The sequence below is a fragment of the Ambystoma mexicanum genome, chromosome 14 (genome assembly GCF_040938575.1).
Source record: "Ambystoma mexicanum isolate Mex_15411 chromosome 14, UKY_AmexF1_1, whole genome shotgun sequence".
Taxonomy (NCBI): domain Eukaryota; kingdom Metazoa; phylum Chordata; class Amphibia; order Caudata; family Ambystomatidae; genus Ambystoma; species Ambystoma mexicanum.
The window spans coordinates 12,882,682-12,909,251 of NC_090940.1; the positions used below are offsets into that span (position 1 = coordinate 12,882,682).

The window sequence follows — 26,570 nt, forward strand, 5'->3', positions numbered from 1 at the left end:
TGTGTTGAGTCTAGAGTTCAGACATGCCAATCTCCTTCCTTGGTTCTTCCTTATCAATTGCCCGCCAGAGAGTACATTACGCTGCTTGAGAATAAAGTGCCCCGCATCTTGAGGGAAAGAGAGTGAGTGGCGCAGCATGAACTGCCCTCTGCCCCTGCCAGGCTGCCCCCGCCTCCCAGGATGCACCACGGCGAGAGTAACAGCTCAGTTTCCCCGACAGTGAATAGTAAACGTAGCAGGAATTCCGTAACTGCCAAATACAGTGCCAGTCACGCAATTACGGGCACTTTTTAGTTTGGGCTCAAGTCAAACCTATTGTCATTCACATAAGAGCTTGCAGCACGGGCTTTGAATGAGGGCCTCTGATGCTTTTCAATGGAGATGGCACTCGTTGGGTTATTATCTATATCATAATCCCTTTATTCGGCCATAAGGCCACGAGAGTACAGCCTAGGACACAGCATTTACACCATGTACAGTAACTCAAGATGTCCCGCAGCTCCCCAGAGACATGTGCAGAATAGCTAATGGCCCGGGCCTTCACTGACATTAACGCCCGTGGCTCGCCCAATTCTAGACAGTTGGATACATGGGCCAGCTCTCCTCGTGCATGGGCGCTGCCCCCAAGTCTTGCCCCAGAGCAACTGTGTGAGGCAGAGAGCGTTGGGGGCTGTGGCGCAGAGGCCATGGAGTCAGCCTTACTGTGATAAGACGGGGCCCGCTACCCAATGGCGTACAGCGCCTTTTCCCAGTGCCCACGACACCACGGGCCACACTTACGCCCCTCAGATCCATGCGTATGGGTGCCATCTATAGGTGACCGCCCTCTACTTCCATGTTGCAGGGGCTGCCTGTGTTGCTGTTCTGGACCCTTGTGGTTAGTCTCCACAGTAGCTGCTTTAGGTACTACGTGGGGTAACCTAGCTAGCCACCCTGGTGTGTGGTACCAGCACCCCCCCCCCCCCCCCGTCAGCCGGCTCACATGAGGTCTGCTGTACTTGCTGGCTGGGTCTGGTCTGAGGGTAGGAGTTTGCGCCTGAGAACCCAGGTTGGCTGTTGACAGGGGCTTTCTCAGGCTGGACACTGCCACGACTGGTGGTTTCGCCTGTGAATTTGGGCAGTTGTGGTGAGCAGGCCGGGCCTCTATGGGCTTTCTCCACTATTGGCGGAGGGGCTTTTGGGCAGTCCGCCATTCTTGATTGGCACTCCCCCGGGCTCCTGCTTTGGACTTCCAATGTAAGCCTAAGCAACGTCTTTAGGTCCGCGAGTTCTGCTAGGACACGATCACATGGCACCCCGGTAGTGTCCCCTCGTCTTCTGCACTAATGATGGCAGACATGGTGGTGGGCAGCGCAGTGTGGGCAGGGGCACAGGAAGAGGTGACAGGTGGCAACAGCGTATTCCCCAGCCCTCCCCTCTGGTAACTATAGAGAGTGCCGTCAGGCTGGCTCTCATTGCCAGCATCTGCCACCTTGGCCCCATACTTGGTGCCCAGCTGCACTCTGCATTCTGTGCTGCCGCCTCTTGTACTGTGCCAGGCCTCACTAAGGCAGACTTTAAAACCACAAAAGCGCCGAGGCCACACGTGTGCTTCAACACAGCGCCATTGCCCAAAGATTGCTTTGTAAAATGCTGCGGGTTGGTAAGGTACCCCCATGGCCCTCTGAACCCTCCTTACACTGTGGGAAATAGTGCCAGCCAGGTGTGTGGGGTTCTCTCCCTCCACTCACTGAGCTATGGAACTAATATGCTTTGGGCGGGCACTTCATTTGTAGGTCCACCCAGGAGTGGAGTGGGAACCAAAAGAGGCCCTGGAAATAATTTTCAAAGTTGCCCCACACTGCACCTTTTCAACAAACCCAGCCATTTTCCTCTGGGAACATTTGGAAATAACACACAACAGAGGCCCACTGGGAAATCTCCAGAGTTCCCCATAGGCCAGTCCACCCCTGCCCAGGGTGCAGAGGCCTACCGGGAAATCTGCAGAGTTCCCCATAGGCCAGTCCACCCCTGCTCAGGGCGCAGAGGCCCACTGGGAAATCTCCAGAGTTCCCTATAGGCCAGTCCACCCCTGCCCAGGGTGCAGAGGCCTACCGGGAAATCTGCAGAGTTCCCCCATAGGCCAGTCCACCCCTGCCCAGGGTGCAGAGGCCTACCGGGAAATCTGCAGAGTTCCCCATAGGCCAGTCCACCCCTGCTCAGGGCGCAGAGGCCCACTGGGAAATCTCCAGAGTTCCCCATAGGCCAGTCCACCCCTGCCCAGGGTGCAGAGGCCTACCGGGAAATCTGCAGAGTTCCCCATAGGCCAGTCCACCCCTGCCCAGGGTGCAGAGGCCTACCGGGAAATCTGCAGAGTTCCCCATAGGCCAGTCCACCCCTGCTCAGGGCGCAGAGGCCCACTGGGAAATCTCCAGAGTTCCCTATAGGCCAGTCCACCCCTGCCCAGGGTGCAGAGGCCTACCGGGAAATCTGCAGAGTTCCCCATAGGCCAGTCCACCCCTGCCCAGGGTGCAGAGGCCTACCGGGAAATCTCCAGAGTTCCCCAAGGCCAGTCCACCCCTGTGCCCGACTGGACTGTTGCTGCTAAATTCATGGTCAGCTGCTTTCTTGCTGTTGCATTTGTCACTCATGGGGTTTATCTCGCAATCAGTATGTGTGCCACGCCGCTCAGCATGACGGGGCCGCGAGGTTGCGCACTGGTGCCACGAGGTTGCGCACTGGTGCCGCGAGGCTGAGCACTGGTGCCGCGAGGCTGAGCACTGGTGCCGCGAGGCTGCGCACTGGTGCCACCTGCACCAACATACAGGCCTGCTGTTTGGCGCGCCAGCAGTACTTTGCGTTTTAATGTGAGTATTTTCCGCTTGGCTCTAAGAAGCGCGGGAAAGCAATGCGGCGGGAGGCACGGAACCCCCCCCCCCCCACCGCAGGAACCCCCCATTTTGCCATGCCGGGGTTGGGGAAGAGAAAGGCTGCAGTAACACTTATTGAAAAAACTGCAGATGGCAATTGGGGGCTACTTGATTCCCCTCCCGTCCTCTCACCTGGCAGTGATCTTGTCTCCATTGGACACACCCAAGCGGGACAGCACTAAACAACGGCCCCCTCACCCGTGGGAACACAACACACAGGCCCTTTTGCTGCACTAGGAAGGTGAATGGGAGAGAGAAGCACCCCTCTGGGGCACAACAACACCCCGCGTCCTTCCCCCCCACAGGCTTTGTTGCTTCGCTGCCCCTAGCCGTGCTAATCCCCATGGCTAATCCCACCTACTCCTGCCCATCTCTGAACTCCATGAGCTCTTCCATGCAGGCAGCCATCTTGGGTGACTGTGTCCAAGAAAGCTCTCTGGAAACAAGCCGGAACTTGCGGCCAACTTTGAATGCGAAAGATACCAGGCATCTTAGTGTGGAAAATCTCTATGTTGGACCTTTCTTTTGCTGAATACAATGTAAGATATCTCCTGCCATCGTATATCACCTGAGAGAGAAAACAGATAGGGCCCAATCACTGATGGACCCACCTGTGGCATTCACCACTGGCGATCATGGCATACACCTGTCCTGTCTCTGCGATTGCGGTTTCAGAGGCAAAGCCATTGATTGGATGCGCTCCTTTTTAACTGACAGACATCAACAAGTTAACATGGGACCTTTCTGCTCCCAGCCCATGCCTGCAACATGCAGCGTGCTGCAGGGCTCTGCACTTTCACCTATCACGTGCAACCTCTGCATGCACCCATTAATGAGAATCATACAAACACACGGCCTACTGTTCTACAAATATACCAACGACACACAGATCCTGACGGACATGGACCGGGGGATAACCCCTGAATTACAGCAAGCCAGAAACTGCCTAATTGTACCTGAAAATCAACGCTGATAAAACAGAGAGTGTGCTCATTAGTCATGCTCCTGACAGACATGCACTTTGCTTCTGGCCAGAAAACTTTGGAAAGTAAAGAGGAGGTAAGGAATCTGGGATTCTACTGAACAGCCCTCACGTCAAAAAGCCAAATAAATGCAGGGATTACATCCTGCTTTTTCTTACGTAAGAAGATCAGACCTATATTCCAATTCCTTTCCTTCCCCCATCGAGTGACTAGCGCGGACTCGCGGATTCTATGCAGACTAGACTTTAGTAATAGAACCTACCTGGGTATACAGAATCTCTGCTGCAACGGCTTCCAAGAGTGCCGAATCCACTTGCTACCACCCTCATGAAATGAAAGAATTTGACCACATTAACGCCTCCTCTATGATATTTAAATTGTATTTATGTCATCATGGAAGCATACATCTTCTCCTGAGCGCCAAGATGCCTTTGAGTGATAGAGCACTTTAATAAAACACTTTTAGCATAACATAGCATAGCCTGCTGGATGTGAGGGTGCCTGCAGCCTGCTGGATCTGAGGGTGATCTGACTTGCAGTGAAAGCCTTCCTCCCTGTAGTCTGCTGGATCTGAGGGGGATCTGACTTGCAGTGAAAGCATTGTTCCCTGCTGCATGCTGGTTCTGAGGGGGATCTGACTTGCAGTGAAAGCCTTCCTCCATGCAGTCTGCTGGATCTGAGGGGGATCTGACTTGCAGTGAAAGTCTTCCTCCCTGCAGCCTACTGGATCTGAGGGTGATCTGACTTGCAGTGAAATCCTTCCTCCCTGCAGTCTGCTGGATCTGAGGGGGATCTGACTTGCAGTGAAAGCCTTCCTCCCTGCAGCCTACTGGATCTGAGGGTGATCTGACTTGCAGTGAAAGCCTTCCTCCCTGCAGTCTGCTGGATCTGAGGGTGATCTGACTTGCAGTGAAATCCTTCCTCCCTGTAGTCTGCTGGATCTGAGGGGGATCTGACTTGCAGTGAAAGCCTTCCTCCCTGCAGCCTACTGGATCTGAGGGTGATCTGACTTGCAGTGAAATCCTTCCTCCCTGTAGTCTGCTGGATCTGAGGGGGATCTGACTTGCAGTGAAAGCCTTCCTCACTGCAGCCTACTGGATCTGAGGGTGATCTGACTTGCAGTGAAAGCCTTCCTCCCTGTAGTCTGCTGGATCTGAGGGGGATCTGACTTGCAGTGAAAGCATTGTTCCCTGCTGCATGCTGGTTCTGAGGGGGATCTGACTTGCAGTGAAAGCCTTCCTCCCTGCAGTCTGCTGGATCTGAGGGGGATCTGACTTGCAGTGAAAGCCTTCCTCCCTGCAGTCTGCTGGATCTGAGGGGAATTTTACTTGCAGTGAAAGCCTTCCTCCCTGCAGTCTGCTGGATCTGAGGGGGATCTGACTTGCAGTGAAAGCCTTCCTCCCTGCAGCCTACTGGATCTGAGGGTGATCTGACTTGCAGTGAAATCCTTCCTCCCTGTAGTCTGCTGGATCTGAGGGGGATCTGACTTGCAGTGAAAGCCTTCCTCCCTGCAGCCTACTGGATCTGAGGGTGATCTGACTTGTAGTGAAAGCCTTCCTCCCTGCAGTCTGCTGGATCTGAGGGTGATTTTACTTGCAGTGAAAGCCTTCCTCCCTGCAGTCTGCTGGATCTGAGGGGGATCTGACTTGCAGTGAAAGCATTCCTCCCTGCAGCCTGCTGGATTTCAGGGTGATCTGACTTGCAGTGAAAGCCTTCCTCCCTGCAGCCTACTCTGACTTGCAGTGAAAGCCTTCCTCCCTGCAGTCTGCTGGATCTGAGGGTGATTTTACTTGCAGTGAAAGCCTTCCTCCCTGCAGTCTGCTGGATCTGAGGGGGATCTGACTTGCAGTGAAAGCCTTCCTCCCTGCAGCCTGCTGGATTTCAGGGTGATCTGACTTGCATTGAAAGCCTTCCTCCCTGCAGTCTGCTGGATCTGAGGGTGATTTTACTTGCAGTGAAAGCCTTCCTCCCTGCAGTCTTCTGGATCTGAGGGGGATCTGACTTGCAGTGAAAGCCTTCCTCCCTGCAGCCTGCTGGATTTCAGGGTGATCTGACTTGCAGTGAAAGCCTTCCTCCCTGCAGTCTGCTGGATCTGAGGGTGATTTTACTTGCAGTGAAAGCTTTCCTCCCTGCCGTCTGCTGGATCTGAGGGGGATCTGACTTGCAGTGAAAGCCTTCCTCCCTGCAGCCTGCTGGATTTCAGGGTGATCTGACTTGCAGTGAAAGCCTTCCTCCCTGCAGCCTACTCTGACTTGCAATGAAAGCCTTCCTCCCTGCAGTCTGCTGGATCTGAGGGTGATTTTACTTGCAGTGAAAGCCTTCCTCCCTGCAGTCTGCTGGATCTGAGGGAGATCTGACTTGCAGTGAAAGCCTTCCTCCCTCCAGCCTGCTGGATTTCAGGGTGATCTGACTTGCAGTGAAAGCCTTCCTCCCTGCAGTCTGCTGGATCTGAGGGTGATTTTACTTGCAGTGAAAGCCTTCCTCCCTGCAGTCTGCTGGATCTGAGGGGGATCTGACTTGCAGTGAAAGCCTTCCTCCCTGCAGCCTGCTGGATTTCAGGGTGATCTGACTTGCAGTGAAAGCCTTCCTCCCTGCAGTCTGCTGGATCTGAGGGTGATTTTACTTGCAGTGAAAGCCTTCCTCCCTGCAGTCTGCTGGATCTGAGGGGGATCTGACTTGCAGTGAAAGCCTTCCTCCCTGCAGCCTGCTGGATTTCAGGGTGATCTGACTTGCAGTGAAAGCCTTCCTCCCTGCAGTCTGCTGGATCTGAGGGTGATTTTACTTGCAGTGAAAGCTTTCCTCCTTGCCGTCTGCTGGATCTGAGGGTGATCTGACTTGCAGTGAAAGCTTTCCTCCCTCCAGCCTGCTGGATCGAGGGTGATCTGACTTGCAGTGAAAGCCTACCCCCCTGTAGTCTGCTGGATCTGAGTGTGATCTGACTTGCAGTGAAAGCCTTCCCCCCTGTAGTCTGCTGGATCTGAGGGTGATCTGACTTGCAGTGAAAGCCTTTCCCCCTGTAGTCTGATGTATCCAAGGGTGATCTGACTTGCAGTGAAAGTGTCATGCACTCCTCGCAACAGCCTGGACCCCAGAACTCCTCCCATTCACCTTCTTTAGTGGTATCTCGGCGGCGGCACGGATCGCGGATCACATCCGCTCCTGTGCCCGCCTGGCCTCCGAGAGCACGCCGCATGCCATGGCATCCCTGGCGCCTGCTTCCGCAATCACGTTGGGGTTTACCCTGGCGTCTGCAGGCACGCAGAAGCTCCTTCATTCATCGCGGGAGCTCATTAGGCATGGCGCTTCGCAAGAGAAGGTCACGTGAACCGATTAGTGGTCACATGAGCGGTCACGTAATCAGGAGGGCAGTCACGTGACCCGGAGGAACCCTATAAGAGAGCTCCCGCCCTCTCAGTCAGTGCTTCTCAGCTGTTCCTTCGAGGGGAACACTTAGGTTTCAAGCTGTCACCGGATATCCCTAGGGTAGGTGTTCTTTCTGTCTACCATTTTGTGCTTATAGTAGTTTCCTTGTACCTGCCTGCTAACCCTTCTCTCTCCCTTACAGCCATCCGGGACCCAGTGTTTTCTGTTCCTGCCAACCACCTGTGGCCTCAATAATCGGTCAGCAAGTTGATTGCTGTTCTCTGACTGGTACTTGGGGACGGAGGTACTCTAATTTTTGTGGACCTCAGATCTTGACAGATTGAAAAGCCACTCCTCCACGGGATTATGGATACCTACGACGGGGACCCGGTGGCTGCCCTTGTCCAAGCAATCACTGTCTCAAGGTCTGATATGACGCCCGCTACCGCAGCCATCCATCAGTGTCTAGACTTGATACAAAGTGAAAGACATGCTCTACCCCCGGATGAGGAATTCGGGGATGTACCCCCACAACACCCTCCACAATCAGAAAACCCTGTCGGGCCTGTAGCCTCAGCCCCAGTCTATGTACCCACTCCCTTTCCGCTAGTAGCTCCCGAGAAATTTCAGGGCGATCCCCGGAAATTCCGTACTTTCTTGAACCAATGCAAGATGCATTTTCTGTGTCGCCCACAAGCATTTCCCGACTCCACCACTAAGGCCGCTTTCACTTTATACCATTTAACCGGTATTGCCGCTACTTGGGCTAACCCACTGTTGGAAAATGATAGCCCTGTCTTGTATGATTTTGATAGGCTAGTGGCAGAAATGACCAGGGTGTTTGATACACGTCACAAAGCACAGACATGTGACTTAGAATTCCTTGACCTGACACAAGGGAAAACCACATTAATTGAGTATATAACACGGTTTAATCAATTAACCGTCGAGACGGCCTGGCCAGAAGATAAGAAGGCGGTTGTCTTCTATAAGGGACTCAGTGGCCATATGAAAGAGGCCCTTGCTGTAGTCCCCTCCTTGCCTACTCAATATCCCGATCTAGTGGACGTAGCATTACAAGTCGATGCCAGGCATGCTGAAAGGAGGACCGAGTCCAAAAGAGCCTTTCCTTTGTTTTCAAGCCCTTCTTCTGTCGAACCATCTAGCGAACCTATGCAGATTGGGGGTGTCCGTAGTCCCATATCACCTGCCGAGAGGGAGAGATGTAGACAGGCTAATGCCTGCTTCTACTGTGGTTTGAATGGTCATTTTGTCAAGGAGTGTCCCAGGAGACCCAAACAAAAATCGTCAATTTTTTCCGAAGGCTCGTCCCTAGATCATGGGGCGCGTACGAGCCTGCCTGTACAACAACACATGCCCCCATCATTGTCAGATTCCACCCAGCCTTTGTTTCTCTCGGCTCTTTTGTTTTCCGCGGATAATATCAAACACCAGGTGCACCTGGTCATAGACTCTGGAGCCACAGGCAATTATGTTGATATAGCATTGGCTGCTGCTTTAAACTTGCCCCTGCAAAACAAGAAACACCCCAAACCAGTACAAGCTGTGGATGGTTCTCCATTACTCTCAGGTCCTATCAGGCAGCAAACAGCCCCGGTAACCCTCTTGCTACAGGACACACCAAGAAATCCTTATCTTTGACTTGATATGGTTTGATCCTCGACATTCCCTGGTTACGCACACACAACCCCGTCATTAACTGCTCCCAAGGCACAGTTGTCTTTGAATCAATGTTTTGCCAAGAACATTGCCTCACCACCCCGGAACCATTAACCACACCAGCACAGGCACTCGGGGCATTAGCCCACTTGTCCATACACGAACCACAACAGATGGAGGTTGATGTTCCAGAACATGTAGTCGGTCTTGTTGCAGCCCAAATACCTTTGGAGTATCATGACTACCTAGAAGTCTTTGACAAGAAGGCTTCGGAACATTTGCCCCCTCATAGATCATATGACTGCCCCATAGATTTGGTTCCAGGGTTTGTCATACCCTGTGGACGCATATACTCTCTCTCTCCATCAGAGGATACGATTCTGAAGGAATATATACATCACTCCCTTCAGCTAGGTCATATTAGACCATCTCAATGAAGGTGATCGCCGCCCATGCATTGATTATCGGCGTGTCAACCATATCACAATCAAGTGCATGCAGCGACCGTTGGCTTCAGTTCCGTTTTTGTCTGTACTTTCAATTTTCTTTTTGGGTGTACGTTACATAGGACAGTCACTCACACTGAAAGAACGTAAACTGCAATAACAAGGAAATTCTGGCGCGAGTCAGGTAGGGAGGGGCGATGAGGAATACATGGGAGGAACATCCAATTGAATGAACGTTACCACAGGTAAGTAACTTGTTCTTCGAATGTATTGTGTCCTCCCACGTATTCCTCATTGTTTGATAGACTCCCAAAGCAGTGCTGCATTTTTGGAGGAGGGAGTACGAATTTAGGAGTTCCTTATTGGCTTGTGTATACCGAATCTAACACTGCCTTCCCAAATCCACCTTCCCGGCCCGAGCAAGAGTCCAGACAGTAATGCTTTGTGAACGTGTGAGCAGAGGACCATGTGGCCACCGCACAAATATCCCGAATTGGGAGTCCTCTCTGTAAAGCAGAAGAAGTAGCCATGCCCATGGTCGAACGAGCCCTGAGACCTTCAAGAGGATATTTTGCAACTAATCGGAAGCATTCAGAAATTCCTAAAATGATCCACCTGGATAAGGTTTGCTTTGTGACCACCATACCCAACTTATGGCCTGTGTAACCAATGAAAAGTTGATCACCCTGTCTTAACTTGGACATCCTGGATAAGTAGAAGCTAGGTGCATGCCTTGGGTCAAGCCTGTGTAATCTCTCCTCTTCCTTTCCAGGATGAGCTGGAGGATAAAAAGACAGTAGTATAATTTTTTGAGGTAAATGAAAATCAGATACAATCTTTGGTACAAATGTGGGTTCAACCTATCTTAAATAAAACTGTGCAAGGCGACTTGCAAGACAAGGCTTGAAGTTCACTCACCCTATGGATTGATCTAAGAGCCTCTAAAAGGGTGGCTTTCAGAGTTAGCAAGTACAGGAATTAATAGGTTTAAAAGGAGCACACATGCAAAATTTCAAAACTAAATTGAGATCTCAAACTGGGACTTGAATGGGGATCGCAGGGAACACATTTTCAATCCCTTTGGAAATTGTACCACTAGTGGCGTTTTGAAGAAAGGTACTTCTTCAGAGGAGCGCTTAGAAATAGATAGCGCTGCCAGATACCCTCCAGTTGTACCAACCTGTAGCCCGGGATTAGCCAGGTATAATAAGAAAGATAAAACTATTGGCGTGCTGGATGTAAAAGGGTCCACATTCTTATCCCTGCACCAGCTGCTGAATTTTGGAAACCCCCAGTCCACTATGAACGCATCCCCTAGAGCTCCTCTTGGGGGGAAATTCCCTGGGGCAGTACAGCTTGCACTTCCATTTGACACCGGTCACAAACAGATTCTCTTGAGGGGTTCCCCAAAGGGTGAAGATCTCTTGAAGGACTTCCTGAACTAGTTCCCACTCGTGGGAGACTGTGCTCTGCCTGCTCAGAGCGTCGGCCACCGTGTTCTCCTCTCTAGCTAGGTAAACTGCCGATAGGTAGACTCCTTCTTGAATTGCCCTGAACCAGAGCTGCATTGCTTCTCTACACAGTGGTAATGGCCCTACACCTATTCTCTTGTTGAGGTAGTACATGGCCACTGTGTTGTCCGTCATTATCAGGACATTCCTTCCCCGTACAGATGGCAGGAAGGCCTTCAGTGCTAGTCTGATTGCCCTCAGCTCCAAAAGATTGATATGTAGTTTGGACTATGATGGAGACCAACGTCAGCTGATTCTCAGATCGTTGGCGTGGGCTCCCCACTCCGTGCGTGAGGTGACAGTCACTACTGTTATCTCTGGCCATGGCTGCCAAAAGGATTCTCCCTTCAGAATGTTGTCCCCGCAAGCCCACCACAGAAGATCAAGTGCGATCATGTGCTTGGAACCTGAAGAAGGTACGACATCCTGCCTGAGAATTGGGACCACTGTGTCCTGAGAGCCCATTGAAGGAATCTCATTCTCAGGTAAGCTTCTGGCACCAGAAAAATGCAGGATGCCTTGAGGCCGAGCAACTTCAAAAAGTTGAAGACCGGAAGAGGCTGGGCACTATGGAATTTGGTGACTATCTGCAGAATGTGTTGAGCTCTCACCTCGGGTGGCAAGGCTATTCCCAAGGGTGCATCCAGGCCTGCCCCGATGAATTGGAGCCTTTCAGATGGTATTATGTGGGACTTCTTGTAATCGTGGGAGAAGCCAGTCTGTGGAGTGAGTGGCAGGTTACGCTAAGATGGTCCAGAACCTGTTCGGGAGAACGACCCTGATCAACAAATGGTCCAGGTGGGGTAGACGTGAATCCCCCATCTCCTGAGACTCACTGTCACCAACGCCATCAACTTGGTGAAAACCCTTGGGGTGGAGGTTAGCCGAAAGGCAGATCTCAAAACTGATAAGAAACGCCAGCGGCAAACCTCAGGTACCTTCTGTGCTTGTGATGGATAGGCACATTAAAGTAAGCATCCTGAAGGTCCAATGATACCATCCAGTTCTGAAGGTGGAGGGCCTGAAGGATCTGAGAAAAGGTAACCATCTTGAACTTGTCCTTCTTGAGGTACCTTTTCAAGTCCAAGATGGGTCTCACTCCTCCGTCCTTCTTGGAGATTAGGAAGTAAGGGGACTGGCAACCATTGTTCCTCTCCGCAGCAGGTCCTGGTTCTATAGCACCTTTCCCTAGCAGGGTCAACATTTCCTGCAAAAGGAGTGGATCTGGAACTTTGCATGAGTGGCTTCTCAGTGGATGATCCTGAGGCCTTTTTAAAAAGGGAAGGCAGTAACCCTGGGCTACTGTTTTCAGTACCCATGCATCTGAAGTAATACCCCGCCATTCTTGCTGATGCTGTGAGAGTCTGCCTCCCACCGGGGTTTTGTGGACTAAGGCCTCCGAGAGGTTTTGAGGTGGCTGATCCAGCAGCTGAGGGTAAAGTAGCCAGAGTCTATGTGGTCTTAGCACCTCTCCCCCATCCACTACCACAGGGGAATCTTCTCTGATTTATTTGACTCATCAGTCCTCTCCCTCTTCCAGCTGAGGAAAAAAAGTGCAAGGACCTGCCCCTCCAAGCTGCTCCACGGGGGCGAGTTTGCGGTTGTCTGATTGCAGCACCAAAGAATTGTAATGCTGCATTGGAGGTCTGCAGTTTCTCCAGGCTCTCATCAGCCTTGCTGCCAAATAAATGTATGCCGTCAAACGGCATATTAAGAAGTCTGGATTGCACATCCAGGACAAACCCAGACTTTCTTAACCAGGCAAATCTGCGCGTTACAGTGCTAGCCATCATACATTTGCTGATACTGTCCGCAGACTTCAGACCAATCTGAAGGGATTTACACATGGCGTCCTTCCCAACCTTAACAATATTTAAAAAAACATCTCTTTCTTCCCCTTCTGGGATATGTTCAGGTGCCATCGCTATGCATTCCCATAGGGTGAATGTAAATTTAGCCAGTGCACATGTGGCATTTGCTGACTTCAAGGCCACACTTCCAGCAGAGAAGACTTTCTTTGCCATGGCATCATAGCGTTTGTCATCTGTGTCTTGGGGGAATCGTTGACTATGCAGTCTGTGTGGATGTGGTGGCCTGTACCACTAGTCTTTCTGGAGTAGGATGCTTGTTCAGGTAAAAGGGGTCACTGATTGAAGTTCTGTATTTGCTAGTCCATTTTTATTTACTGCTGGAATTAATTCGGTTGGCATTGACCCGCCTTTGTAAGGCTACATAAAAGGGAAGTATAGAATCCTCTTGGGGTCCTTTATCTAAAATATCTGTTAGATCAGCCTGCTCAAAATGTGGTGCAGGTTTACTCCATCCTAGATATTCAATAACTCTAAACATGAACTGTCTGTATGACCCATCAGCATGCTCTGAGGGATCTGGTCTTCCGAATTCAATTTCGGGAGAAGTTTCTATCCCACCTGCAGTTTGCAGAGTCTCATATAGATATTTCATCCTTGACTCCTCTGATATCAGAGCCTCTGGAATACCTTGTGTCCCATATTGCAACCCAAAAGGGCTGTGAATCATCAGATGAGGCCTCATGTTCCTCATAAATTGAAGAAAGTAACTTTAGAAATTATTTTCTTGGTAGTGGGAGACAATAATGTTTTTTTCCACCTGCTTTGAAGATTTTGTCACATGCGTCGATGACTGTGATGAAGACTTCGGCAACGTCGACGTTGAGGGCTTCAACAACTGTGGCGTCGATGATTTTTTCAACAAGGATGTCGACTCTTTTGCCGTTGATGACGTCGAAGATTTTCATTTTGAAGGAGTTTCTCCTTGACTCGATGGAATCTCTGATGGTTCTCAAGGAGTTTTCTTCTGGACACCCGGCTTCAGGGCGCACAGGTTTTGTCCTTTGCCCTTTTATCGGGATTCCCCTTGTCATGGGCATGACTCTTACTCTTCTTCTTCGAGAGGGTCGAGGCTGCTTTCTCAAAGACCTGAAGCTTTTTCAGTCTGAATCGCTCCCATTCTGCTGGTGAGGCCTCTTCTTCGTATGTCATGAAGACAACGAGTGGTGAAACCCACTCCTAGATCGAGATCACCTCTTAGCTTTCTTCCGACGAGGAGAGTCGTCCCTCGACTCGTCAGAAGATTGGTTATTCGGCTGAGTCATTGAAAGGGATGTATGTGACCTACTTGCAGCTAACTTCCCTCTAGGTTCTTTCAGGGCTTTCACTGTCCTCGAAAGGCAGGATTCACACTACTATGGCTTGTGATCGGATCTGAGACACCATAGACACACGATGGAGGTCCGTATGGGACATTTTTGCCCAGCAATCGTGCCATTTCTTAAACCCCGATTTGGTAGTTGATGATACCGACGAAGATGCCATATTTTTTCTAAATAACTGTAGATTACACAAAGGAAACGAAGCGCGCCTGTCAGGTTCCCCTTCAGTTTTCAAGCAAGGAAGGGTCTTTGGTGGCCCGGAGCCAATGTGGAATGCAAGAAGGGTGTTTAACCTTTTAAGGTGTTCTTTATTTTAATAAAACACGAAGTCCACTTTGTTTTCCATAGCACCATGTTTAATAGCAGACAGGTGTGATCCCAATCCAAGACGGGGATAGTAATTCTCAGAGCTGATTGGTGCTTCAGCAGCTGTAAGGTAGCCTGGAATCTTGAGGCAGACTTCTAGCTGCCTTTCATTTAGACATCCAGCTCCAGAAACAAACCTCAAGAAAAGCAAAAGGAAACTAGTGGAATTCAAAGTCAGAGGAAGATGTGAACTGAGTTATGGAATTATGGAGAACGTGCTACTACATCATCTACAGAAAGCGAACTGAAAATATTTTAAAGGACGTTAAAAAGTGAATGAATCATAATCTGTATTTTAAAACATTCAAGTTGCAGTTTAATGCAGTTCAGTTGAGTTATTGTTATTTTAAGAACTGGCGTTCGTTTGTTTTCGTGCGTGTGTAATTAACTACTAACTGAGGCTAAAGTGATTATAATCTCAGCGGTGATTTTGTGTTGAGGGCACGCGCATTACATTTGGAAGTGCGGTTTCGTTTTCAGCCTTTGTTGGTGAGCAGGTCTGTGAGGCTAGTAAGAGCATGCACACTACGCGCTTCCTCGATGTAGTGCATTGCATGGCAGTACGTGTGCACTCTTCTGCCAGAGGTGCCACATAGTTACTGAGCAGACGTTGGTGAGCGCCGCACGTTGGAAGCAGCATGAAAGCAAATGAACCCCTTTTGAGGAAGCGATGAACAGAGTGAGCCAGTAAGCAACTGGGAAATATGTTGTGATTATTACAAGGGAACTTTTTTAGAGACTTTTGGGGAGAGCTCAATGCAGTAGTAAAAATTATAAAAGCTGGAGACTACTAGATAAATGTCTACAAGGTTAAAGGAAAAATGAATTCATGTAGCAGGGGAAGTTAGAGTAAAGACAAGAGTAAGTTGAATATTCAGTTAAAGAAAAGGAAGATGCAAAGAAGTTATTGAGAAGCCTTACAGCATATCGCAAACTTTTTTAGAGACTTTTGGGGAGAGCTCAATGCAGTAGTAAAAATTATAAAAGCTGGAGACTACTAGATAAATGTCTACAAGGTTAAAGGAAAAATGAATTCATGTAGCAGGGGAAGTTAGAGTAAAGACAAGAGTAAGTTGAATATTCAGTTAAAGAAAAGGAAGATGCAAAGAAGTTATTGAGAAGCCTTACAGCATATCGCAAAGGCATTCAGGTATGGGAGGGAGACTTGGGAATGCTCACTCATTTTTGTTAGGAAGTCTCAATTTGTAAAGAGTAATCATCTGTGTGTTTATTCACAGGGAGGAGGGAGTCATCTGAGAGAGTGCAGTTATCAGAGGGCAGCAAGCAAGACCTGATTTTTTTTTATTTTCTCCGCTTCCCCTTTCCCATTGGGGTAGTCAACCCTTGAATTTTAAATTAAAGATTGTTGAGTGGGCTGGCCTAGGGGGTCTGAGGGTTCATCGTCAGCTCCTGCAGGAAGAGGATACTGGGACCTCATAGCGCCTATCTTACAAAACGATAGCGCTCGCAGAAAAACGGAAGTGAAGCCAACGGTCGCTGCACGCTATATACCAGTGATGAGATTGATGTAGAGATGGAGGCCCTCGAGGGATATCGAGTCGATGGGCATTGACGTGAAGTGCCCCCTGCTGGAAACATTTTACGAGCAGCTAAAGCTGGATATGGATATATCAAAAGATGAGGAACATGTGGGAGGACACACTCCATCCGAAAGTGTCTTTGAGAACTGAAGCCTTGTGTCTAAAATTGAGAGTGTTTTCCAGGAGTTAAGCTTAGTTCAGGAAGCGATCGATGGTTGGCATCTTCAGAGTCACTTGATGGGTTACTGTTAGACTGTAGGGACAATACCAGCCTTCTACATATGAAAATGGAAATTGTGGAAACTGGAATTGTGGACACTGGAAATTGTGTTTTTCTGCCGTATCTGAGGTATCTTTTGCTGAAGTCTAGACAGTGCCAACGATGGTCGGCACCTGCTGCATGCACTAAAACTGCTACTTACCTTTAGTGCTCAGAAATATTTTGAAACCACTGTTTGTCTCCCTCTTAATCCTGATGCCTATGTCTGTCACCGCTTTGCCCCCATGCTGGTCGGTTTACCTTCTTTGTTTGAGAGCATTACTAAGTGTTCCCTCGAGCGTGTTACTGGCTGAGGTTGGGGAACAAATGCTGCTAGTCCAGGAACATTAGAACCTATGTAGGAACACTTTACTGCTAAATGTATGGTGCTAATAAGACCGTATCATTATGCTTAGCCAGAATACACTAACCTAATCTGTGCAGGCCCATAGCAGATTATCATGAGGAAATCCCAAATGCCCCTAACCCTCTGTGCATCTAAAACCAGCAGCGACGCGGGCAGCTGTAGGGAAAACCTCTGGGGGAAAAACCCCTAATGACAGGATCTGTGGCGCTCCCACGGAGTGGAAACGGACTTCTGAATCCTCAGGCACTGGTGAAACAGGCTCCGGCAGTGTTTTCAGAGGATGGTGGGAGATAGCAAAGGATGGCAGGCAACAACAGGAAAACTGAAAGGATTGCATGAAATAACATTCCAGAGTTTAGACAAAGAAGAACGTAGAATGCACAATGAACAAAGGACAGAACGAGGAAAGACTTATTAGAGAGTCGCAGCTATGAGAGTAGCGACATGCAGAGCATCGAGTCCTGTACTCCTTTGACAGCTCCGGCTGCAGCAAACGTTGTGCTCTGACATCAGGCACTGCGGACAAACAGCTAGACAAACAGCTAGACAAACAGCTAGACAAACAGCTAGACAAACAGCTAGACCGCTGCTTGGCGAAGCAAGACTCGACTAGGAGGATCCCGATAGGTGGAAGAATAAAACCGCAAGGTGCCCCGCCTCCACCGGTGCCAGAGTGACCAGCGTCCACGGTGGGTCATAACACGTATACAGTTTACTAAAGGGCTGAACACTCAACTCTTTCTCTCCGCATAATGTTGTTAAACAATGCCTTCTCTTTTTTCTTCATCCTTTCCCTACCCTATTTCTCCCCACGGACACTCACTTTTAAGTGCCACACCAATGATGTGGGCTCTTCAAAAACACCCAAGAGATGTTGTCAGCCCTTTGCTGCATGTACTCCTAATACCAACAATGAGGTCATCCAGGAGGGATCTCGGTTGTTAAGTTGTTGTTTGAAAATGTTAATGAACATGTGATGTTATAGCCCTTCATATTATCATCACAGCTCATGCTATACTGTAGAAAATTCAAATAAAAATACATTTAAAAATAAAACCAAAACAATGGCCACAGTTCGATGAAGTGCCCTTTCTTGATACCTCAATTGCCAACTGGCAGCTCTAAATATTGTTTCTGTAGCTCCAGACCCTCGCTTACGATCTTTCAGGCAGGAGGTATTCATGACATTATATCATCTAGGGGTCTGTAGTCCCACTCAACCCTCCCAACCCTTGCTCCTCTATGGCTTTACCTGTAGATTGTAACCAAGGCTTATTCGAGCTTTCAAACACTTTGGATCCATGTGCAGGGCTTTCAGGAAGTCTTTCTGGGCATGTTTGGTGCCTTCCTTGTGTCCGTATTCCATGTATGAATTTCCTCGTCCAACATAAGCATCGACAGAACGTGGATCTAACTGCAGCACTCGGTCAAAAGCAGCAACAGCCTCAGCAAACTGTCCAAGTCTAGAAGCAAAGAGATATGGGAACAGCAACTGTCAGTACAGCACACATAATACATTTGTGCAGTGCACACTGCACTCTTCCATCCATCCATGCAGTGCACACTCTGCATTTGTTTCCAGCATTGCAGTGCACACTGTGCTCTTCATTCCATGCATGCAGTGCACACTGTGCGTTTCCTTCTGTCCTGGCAGTGCCACACAGCACTCCTATCCATTCATGCAGTGCACACTCTGCTCTTGATTCCATCCATGCAGTTCACACTGTGATTTTCCTTCCATCCCTGCAGTGCACACCACGCTCTTCCATCCATGCAGTGCACACTGAGCCCTCCCATACATCCATCCATGCAGTGCACACTGTGCTCTTCCTCTCATCCATCTGTGCACACCGTGCTCTTCCATCCATGCAGCGCATAAAGTGCTCTCCCATCCATCCATCCATCCATCCATCCATCCATCCATCCATCCATCCATGCAGTGCACACTGTGCTCTTCCTTCTGTCCTTGCAGTACACACTATGCTCATCCATCATGCAGTGCACGCTGTTTTCATCATTCCATTCATGCAGCACACACTGTGCTTTTCCTTCCATCCATGCAGTGTAGACTCTGCTCTTCCATCCATCCATCCAGTGCATACCATGCTCTTCCATAAATCCATACAGTGCACACAATGCTCTTTCATAAACCCATACAGTGCACACTGTGCTCATCCTTCCATCCATGCAGTGCAAATCATGCTCTTCCTTTCATCCATCCAATGCACACTGTGCTTCACCATCCATCCAACCATGCAGTGAACACTGTGCTCTTCCTCTCATCTATCTGTGCACACTGTGCTCTTCCATCCATGCAGTGCATAATGTGCTCTCCCATCTATCCATCCATGCAGTGCACACTGTACTGTTCCTTCTGTCCTTGAAGTACACTCTACCCTTCCATCCATCCATGCAGCAGACACTGTGCTTTTCCTTCCATTCTTGCAGTGCACACTGTGCTTTTCCATCCATCCATGCAGTGTAAACTGTGCTCTTCCATCCATCCATCCAGTGCACACCATGCTCTTCCATAAATCCATACAGTGCACACAATGCTCTTCCTTAAATCCATAAAGTGCACACTGTGCTCATCCTTCCATCCATGCAGTGCAAATCACGCTCTTCCTTTCATCCATGCAGTGCACACAATGCTCTTCTTTCCATCCATGCAGTGCACACTGTGCTCTCCCATCCATCCATCCATCCATGCAGTGCAGACTGAGCTCACCATTCCATCCATGCAGTGCACACTGTGCTATTTCTTCCATCACTGCAGTGCATACTGTGCTCTTCCATCCATCCATGCAGTACACGCTGTGCTCTTCCATCCATTCATGTAGTGCTCTGTGTTCTTTCTTTATCCATGCAGTGCACACAGTGCTCTTACATCCATGCAGTGCACACTGTGCTCTCCCATTCATTCATCCATCCATGCAGTGCACACTGTGCTTTTCCTCCCATCCATACGTGCACACCGTGCTCTTCCTTCCATCATTGCAGTGCACACTGTGCTCTTCATTCCATCTATGCAGTGCACATGGTGCTCTTCCTTCCATCATTTCTCTTCCATCCATGCAGTGTGCAGTGTGCTCTTTCTTCCATCCCACATTGCACACTGTGCTCTTCATTCCATCTAGGCAGTGCACCCTGTGCTCTTTCATTATCCATGCAGTGCACACTGTTCTCTCCCATCCATCAATGCAGTGCACACTGTGCTCATCCATCCATGCAGTGAATGCTGTGCTCTTCATTCAATCAATGCAGTGCACACTGTGCTCTTCCATCCATGCAGTGTGCACTGTGCTCTTCCTTCCATGCATGCAGTGCACACTGTGCCTTTCCTTCCGTCCATGCAGGGCACACTGTGCTCTTCCATCCATCCATGCCGGGCACACTGTGCTCTTCATTCCCTCCATACAGTGAACACAGTGCTCTTCTTTCCATCATTACAGTACACACTGTGCTGTTCCAGCCACGCATTGCACAGTGTGCTCTTTCTTCCATCCCACTTTGCAAACATCTTTTTTATCCATGCAGTGCCCACTGTGCTCTTCATTCCATCCATGCAGTGCACATTATGCTCTTCCTTCCAATGTCGCAGTGCACTCTGTTCTCTTCATTCCATGCATGCAGTGCACACTGTGCTTTTCCTTCCATCTTTGAAGTGCACACTGTGCTCTCCCATCCATCCATCCATCCATCCATCCATCCATCCATCCATCCATCCATCCATCCATCCATCCATCCATCCATGCAGTGCACACTATTCTTTCACATCCATCAATGCAGTGCACACTGTGCTCTTCCTTACATCCATGCAGGGCACACTGTGCTATTCCTTCCATCCTTGCAGAGCACTGTGTTCTTTCATCCATCCATGCAGTGATTGTGGTGCTCCTCATTCCATCCAAGCAGTGCACACTGTGCTCTTCCTTCCATTGTTGCAGTGCACACTGTGCTCTCCATTCCATGCATGCAGTGCACTGTGCTCTTCCTTCCATGCATGCAGTGCACACTGTGCCTTTCCTTCCGTCCATGCAGGGCACACTGTGCTCTTCCATCCATCCATGCCGGGCACACTGTGCTCTTCATTCCCTCCATACAGTGAACACAGTGCTCTTCTTTCCATCATTACAGTACACACTGTGCTGTTCCAGCCACGCATTGCACAGTGTGCTCTTTCTTCCATCCCACTTTGCAAACATCTTTTTTATCCATGCAGTGCCCACTGTGCTCTTCATTCCATCCATGCAGTGCACATTATGCTCTTCCTTCCAATGTCGCAGTGCACTCTGTTCTCTTCATTCCATGCATGCAGTGCACACTGTGCTTTTCCTTCCATCTTTGAAGTGCACACTGTGCTCTCCCATCCATCCATCCATCCATCCATCCATCCATCCATCCATCCATCCATCCATGCAGTGCACACTATTCTTTCACATCCATCAATGCAGTGCACACTGTGCTCTTCCTTACATCCATGCAGGGCACACTGTGCTATTCCTTCCATCCTTGCAGAGCACTGTGTTCTTTCATCCATCCATGCAGTGATTGTGGTGCTCCTCATTCCATCCAAGCAGTGCACACTGTGCTCTTCCTTCCATTGTTGCAGTGCACACTGTGCTCTCCATTCCATGCATGCAGTGCACTGTGCTTTTCCTTCCATCCATGCAGTGCACAGTGTGCGCCTTTCCTTCCATCCTTGCAGTGCACACTGTGCTCTTCCTTTCAGCCATGCAGTGCACACAGTGCTCTTCCTCCATTCCTGCAGTGCACACTGTGCTCTTTCTTCCATCTATGCAGTGCACATTGTGATCTTCCTTCTATCCATACAGTGCACACAGTGTTTTCCATTTCATCCATGCACTGTACAATGTGCTTTTCCTTCGATCCCATATTGCACACTTTGCTCTTCCATCCATTCAGGGCACACTGTGCTCTTCATTCCATCCATGCAGTGCACACTGTGCTTTTCCTTCCATCTTTGAAGTGCACACTGTGCTCTCCCATCCATCCATCCACCCATCCATGCAGTGCACACTATTCTTTCACATCCATCAATGCAGTGCACACTGTGCTCTTCCTTACATCCATGCAGGGCACACTGTGCTATTCCTTCCATCCTTGCAGAGCACTGTGTTCTTTCATCCATCCATGCAGTGATTGTGGTGCTCCTCATTCCATCCAAGCAGTGCACACTGTGCTCCTCCTTCCATTGTTGCAGTGCACACTGTGCTCTCCATTCCATGCATGCAGTGCACTGTGCTTTTCCTTCCATCAATGCAGTGCACAGTGTGCGCCTTTCCTTCCATCCTTGCAGTTCACACTGTGCTCTTCCTTTCAGCCATGGAGTGCACACAGTGCTCTTCCTCCATTCCTGCAGTGCACACTGTGCTCTTTCTTCCATCTATGCAGTGCACATTGTGATCTTCCTTCTATCCATACAGTGCACACAGTGTTTTCCATTTCATCCATGCACTGTACAATGTGCTCTTCCTTCGATCCCATATTGCAAACTTTGCTCTTCCATCCTTTCAGGGCACACTGTGCTCTTCATTCCATCCATGCAGGGCACACTGTGCTCCTTCCATTGTTGCAGTGCACGCTGTGCTCTTCATTCCATGCATGCAGTGAACACGGTGTCTTTCCTTCCATCCATGCAGGGCACACTGTGCTCTTCCATCCATCCATGCAGGGCACACTGTGCTCTTCATTCCATCCATGCAGTGGGCACTGTGCTCTTCCTTCCATCCATGCAGGGCACACTGTGCTCTTCCATCCATCCATGCAGGACACACTGTGCTCTTCATTCCATCTATGCAGTGGGCACTGTGCTCTTCATTCCATCCATGCAGGGCACACTGTGCTCTTCCTTCCATCCATGCAGTGGGCACTGTGCTCTTCCTTCCATCGTTGCAGTGTGCACTGTGCTCTTCCTTCCATCCATGCAGGGCACACAGTGCTCTTCCATCCACCCATGCAGGGCACACTGTGCTCTTCCTTCCATCCATGCAGTGGGCACTGTGCTCTTCCTTCCATCGTTGCAGGGAACACTGTGCTCTTCCATCCATCCATGCAGGGCACACTGTGCTCTTCATTCCATCCATGCAGTGGGCACTGTGCTCTTCCTTCCATCCATGCAGGGCACACTGTGCTCTTCCATCCATCCATGCAGGACACACTGTGCTCTTCAATCCATCCATGCAGTGGGCACTGTGCTCTTCCTTCCATCCATGCAGGGCACACTGTGCTCTTCCTTCCATCCATGCAGGGCACACAGTGCTCTTCCATACATCCATGCAGGGAACACTGTGCTCTTCATTCCATCCATGCAGGGCACACTGTGCTCTTCCATCCATCCATGCAGGGCACACTGTGCTCTTCCTTCCATCCATGCAGTGGGCACTGTGCTCTTCCTTCCATCGTTGCAGGGAACACTGTGCTCTTCCTTCCATCCATGCAGGGCACACTGTGCTCTTCCATCCATCCATGCAGGGCACACTGTGCTCTTCATTCCATCCATGCAGTGGGCACTGTGCTCTTCATTCCATCCATGCAGGGCACACTGTGCTCTTCCTTCCATCCATGCAGTGGGCACTGTGCTCTTCCTTCCATCGTTGCAGTGTGCACTGTGCTCTTCCTTCCATCCATGCAGGGCACACAGTGCTCTTCCATCCACCCATGCAGGGCACACTGTGCTCTTCCTTCCATCCATGCAGTGGGCACTGTGATCTTCCTTCCATCGTTGCAGGGAACACTGTGCTCTTCCATCCATCCATGCAGGGCACACTGTGCTCTTCATTCCATCCATGCAGTGGGCACTGTGCTCTTCCTTCCATCCATGCAGGGCACACTGTGCTCTTCCATCCATCCATGCAGGACACACTGTGCTCTTCATTCCATCCATGCAGTGGGCACTGTGCTCTTCCTTTCATCCATGCAGGGCACACTGTGCTCTTCCTTCCATCCATGCAGGGCACACAGTGCTCTTCCATCCATCCATGCAGGGCACACTGTGCTCTTCCTTCCATCCATGCAGTGGGCACTGTGCTCTTCCTTCCATCGTTGCAGGGAACACTGTGCTCTTCCTTCCATCCATGTAGGGCACACTGTGCTCTTCATTCCATCCATGCAGGGCACACTGTGCTCTTCCATCCATCCATGCAGGGCACACTGTGCTCTTCCTTCCATCCATGCAGTGGGCACTGTGCTCTTCCTTCCATCGTTGCAGGGAACACTCTGCTCTTCCTTCCATCCATGTAGGGCACACTGTGCTCTTCATTCCATCCATGCAGGGCACACTGTGCTCTTCCATCCATACATGCAGGGCACACTGTGCTCTTCCATCCATCCATGTAGGGCACACTGTGCTCTTCATTCCATCCATGCAGGGCACACAGTGCTCTTCATTCCATCCTACTGCAGCACACACTGGGAATGCTAAATGCAGTGGCAGTGGAGCATTCAAGGCAAACAAGTAGGAGTTGAGGCGAGTGCAATAACTACTTGGGAATGTGAGCGTGACATGTAGGTTTGTGAAGCTTGTAAAAGCATTCACCAGGAACATGGCCCCCATCAATGGATGTGAATACCAGGAGAGCGCGATAAGTGACAAGGGTGGTGTTCATGTCACTGCTCAGAAGCCGGTTCAAGGGCAATCTGAGGTTCGCTGAGATGTACCTGCACCAGGTGGGCTCTCTGCTGGCACATGGAGGTCATAGTATGACCTTCCCTGAGTTATGTTAACGTGGTTTTTATCGCCTGTCACAGGAAGTGGTTATCGGGCTAAGAGCTGCCCGATGGGGCGATGGGGTGCAGGATGTTGGAGGATGGTCGCTTTCATATTGGTTTATTTTGGGGCGTTCAGAACTTCAGGAACACCTGGCAGGGGAGACCACAGGTTTAAAGGAAAGGCGGGAGCTGGAAGAGGGGGCGAAGGAAGATCACTGATCAATGGATAAGAGAGAACTGTCGTGGTGCATTGGCGTGTGGCTGAGGTGCACAGGATGGGGTCTGTGGGGTAAAGGATTTGGGAGGTTGGGCAGTTGTGGTCATCATTTGTTTTCCGACATCAGAGGCTTTCCTAAACCAAGATGGAGGAATTGGAACCTTGGGAAGGTGACTGAGAATGATCAAGCATTATGAACTGCCTTTTATCCCAGACTTAGGAGCAGCAAGACCATTTATCAAGGGCTCCTGTTTAATGAGGACTTCAAAGGAAATATTCAGGTAACAGACACTTTTACAAGAGACTTGATCATCAGGAGCAACAGCTGTTCATAAGAACCAGTGAGAGTGTTACCATTTTTAACCTGTGTGATGGAGCTGGCGATGTCCTCACTTCTTTCGCTGAGAAGGACTCCCCCTACACGGCATGGGGACAGCAGCCACTACCTGATCCTAACCCTGTGGGTGGTTAAATGAAGGAGGACCATCTCCGGGGAGGTAGACCTCGGGAAAGTAACAGGGCATTGTTGGGAGGAAAACACATCACCCCCTTCCCCTTTCAGGGATGTTTCCTCTGTCCCCCTTGCTTTAATGGCATTTTGTCACACTCCCCCACCCAACCTCCTGATAGATCATATGTTATCATTCCCCAAACTCCCATTAGGGATAGTGCACAGACTACTGGGAGGAGGAAGAGGCAGGGAGTAGTGAGGATCTCTTCCAATGAGGCTCAGTATCCACTTCCTTAAAGCCTTACAGGAAATGGTTCCAGAACTACTAACATGAGGAAGAACCACAGAGTAAAGAAGATCACGAGGACCGGTGACCAACCCAGTGGTCTAGTTGTTGGGAAATGATTAAGTAAGCCGAGAAGTTCAAATACGAGCCGGCTACAGCTGACACTGAGGAGGAGAGAGGTGGGTTACAGACGCCTAACTGCAGCACAGGCCGTTATCACGCTGAGCATGTGCTGTGCCGAGGAGACAAACGCTGTCGCTGGTGATGTGAAGACGAATGCAGAGCAGAAGAGAAGAAGCCTGGGTGCAGACGGTTCACTGCTGAGCGAAAGAGAGCAGTGGAAACTGCGCACTGTGAAAGGAAAGACAACAACAGTGAAATGCCTATCGTGGCTTGGCAGCCATGGAATAGGCTGCATCTCTACTGAGCTCCGTGATCCGGCAATCGATCCTGAGAAGCGTGAGCTTCCGGACAGCAGATCAGGACATTAAAATAGCACCATGGGTGCATGAAGGCTTCTGGAAGAATAAGCAAGTATCCGCGAGTAAATCGACCCAGGCGAGCGCAAGATTTGAAACTTTGTTGCACAGACCGAAAGCGGCAACAATAAATACAAGATGGCGGCGTACTCGAGACAAAGGGACCCGTGAGGATGTAAAGAGAGAAAGCAGAACGGACTGCCAAATGAAGTACGATATACCAGCAAATCAAAGAAAACGTGCACCGTGATAACTTAAGCATATCCGCACTGACCAGCAAACAAAAGAAGACGGAAGGTGCGGTGCTCAGTGGTCAGAGGAGACCGCTAGAGACTATGCAACACAGCCGTGCGCGACGAGGTGCGCAAAGCTGGAAACAAAGACTATAAGGAACCCCGCACATGGACAGCAACAGGCAACAGGCAACAGCCAAACCTGAGTACAAAGAGCAAGGGGTGACACAGCACAACGATCGACGCGCAGGGCCGCCTCTTTCACATAGAGGCTCAGGGATAAGCCGACAAGTAAGGAGTGGAGTGAGAATTGCTGGCAGTCGGATGCGGACGGTCGTGTGCCCCCTTTCCCCCCAGAGATTGGCAAGGACGGAGAACTCCTAGGCAGTAGACAAAGCGCTGAGATACGGCCTGGGACAACAATCACTGGGGAGCATTGGAACTCATATCATCGGATTGAAACATATGATAAGTTGTAGCAGTCAGCCCCGGCAAGGACAGGCCCTAGGGCTCGAACATACCGGAGCAATGTCTGTAAGGGGCGGAAAAGTCAAAAGC

The 26,570-nt window shown here is 49.9% G+C and overlaps 1 protein-coding gene across 1 annotated transcript in view; it reads right to left on the minus strand.

The window, feature by feature from the left end:
• Nucleotides 1-26,570, minus strand: part of TTC6 (tetratricopeptide repeat domain 6) — a 1,171,050-nt gene that overhangs the window by 388,919 nt on the left and 755,561 nt on the right. The window contains exon 25 of the mRNA XM_069638410.1: nt 17,868-18,078. Within this exon, the coding sequence (XP_069494511.1) occupies nt 17,868-18,078 (211 nt within the window). The remainder of the gene's footprint in view (nt 1-17,867; nt 18,079-26,570) is intronic.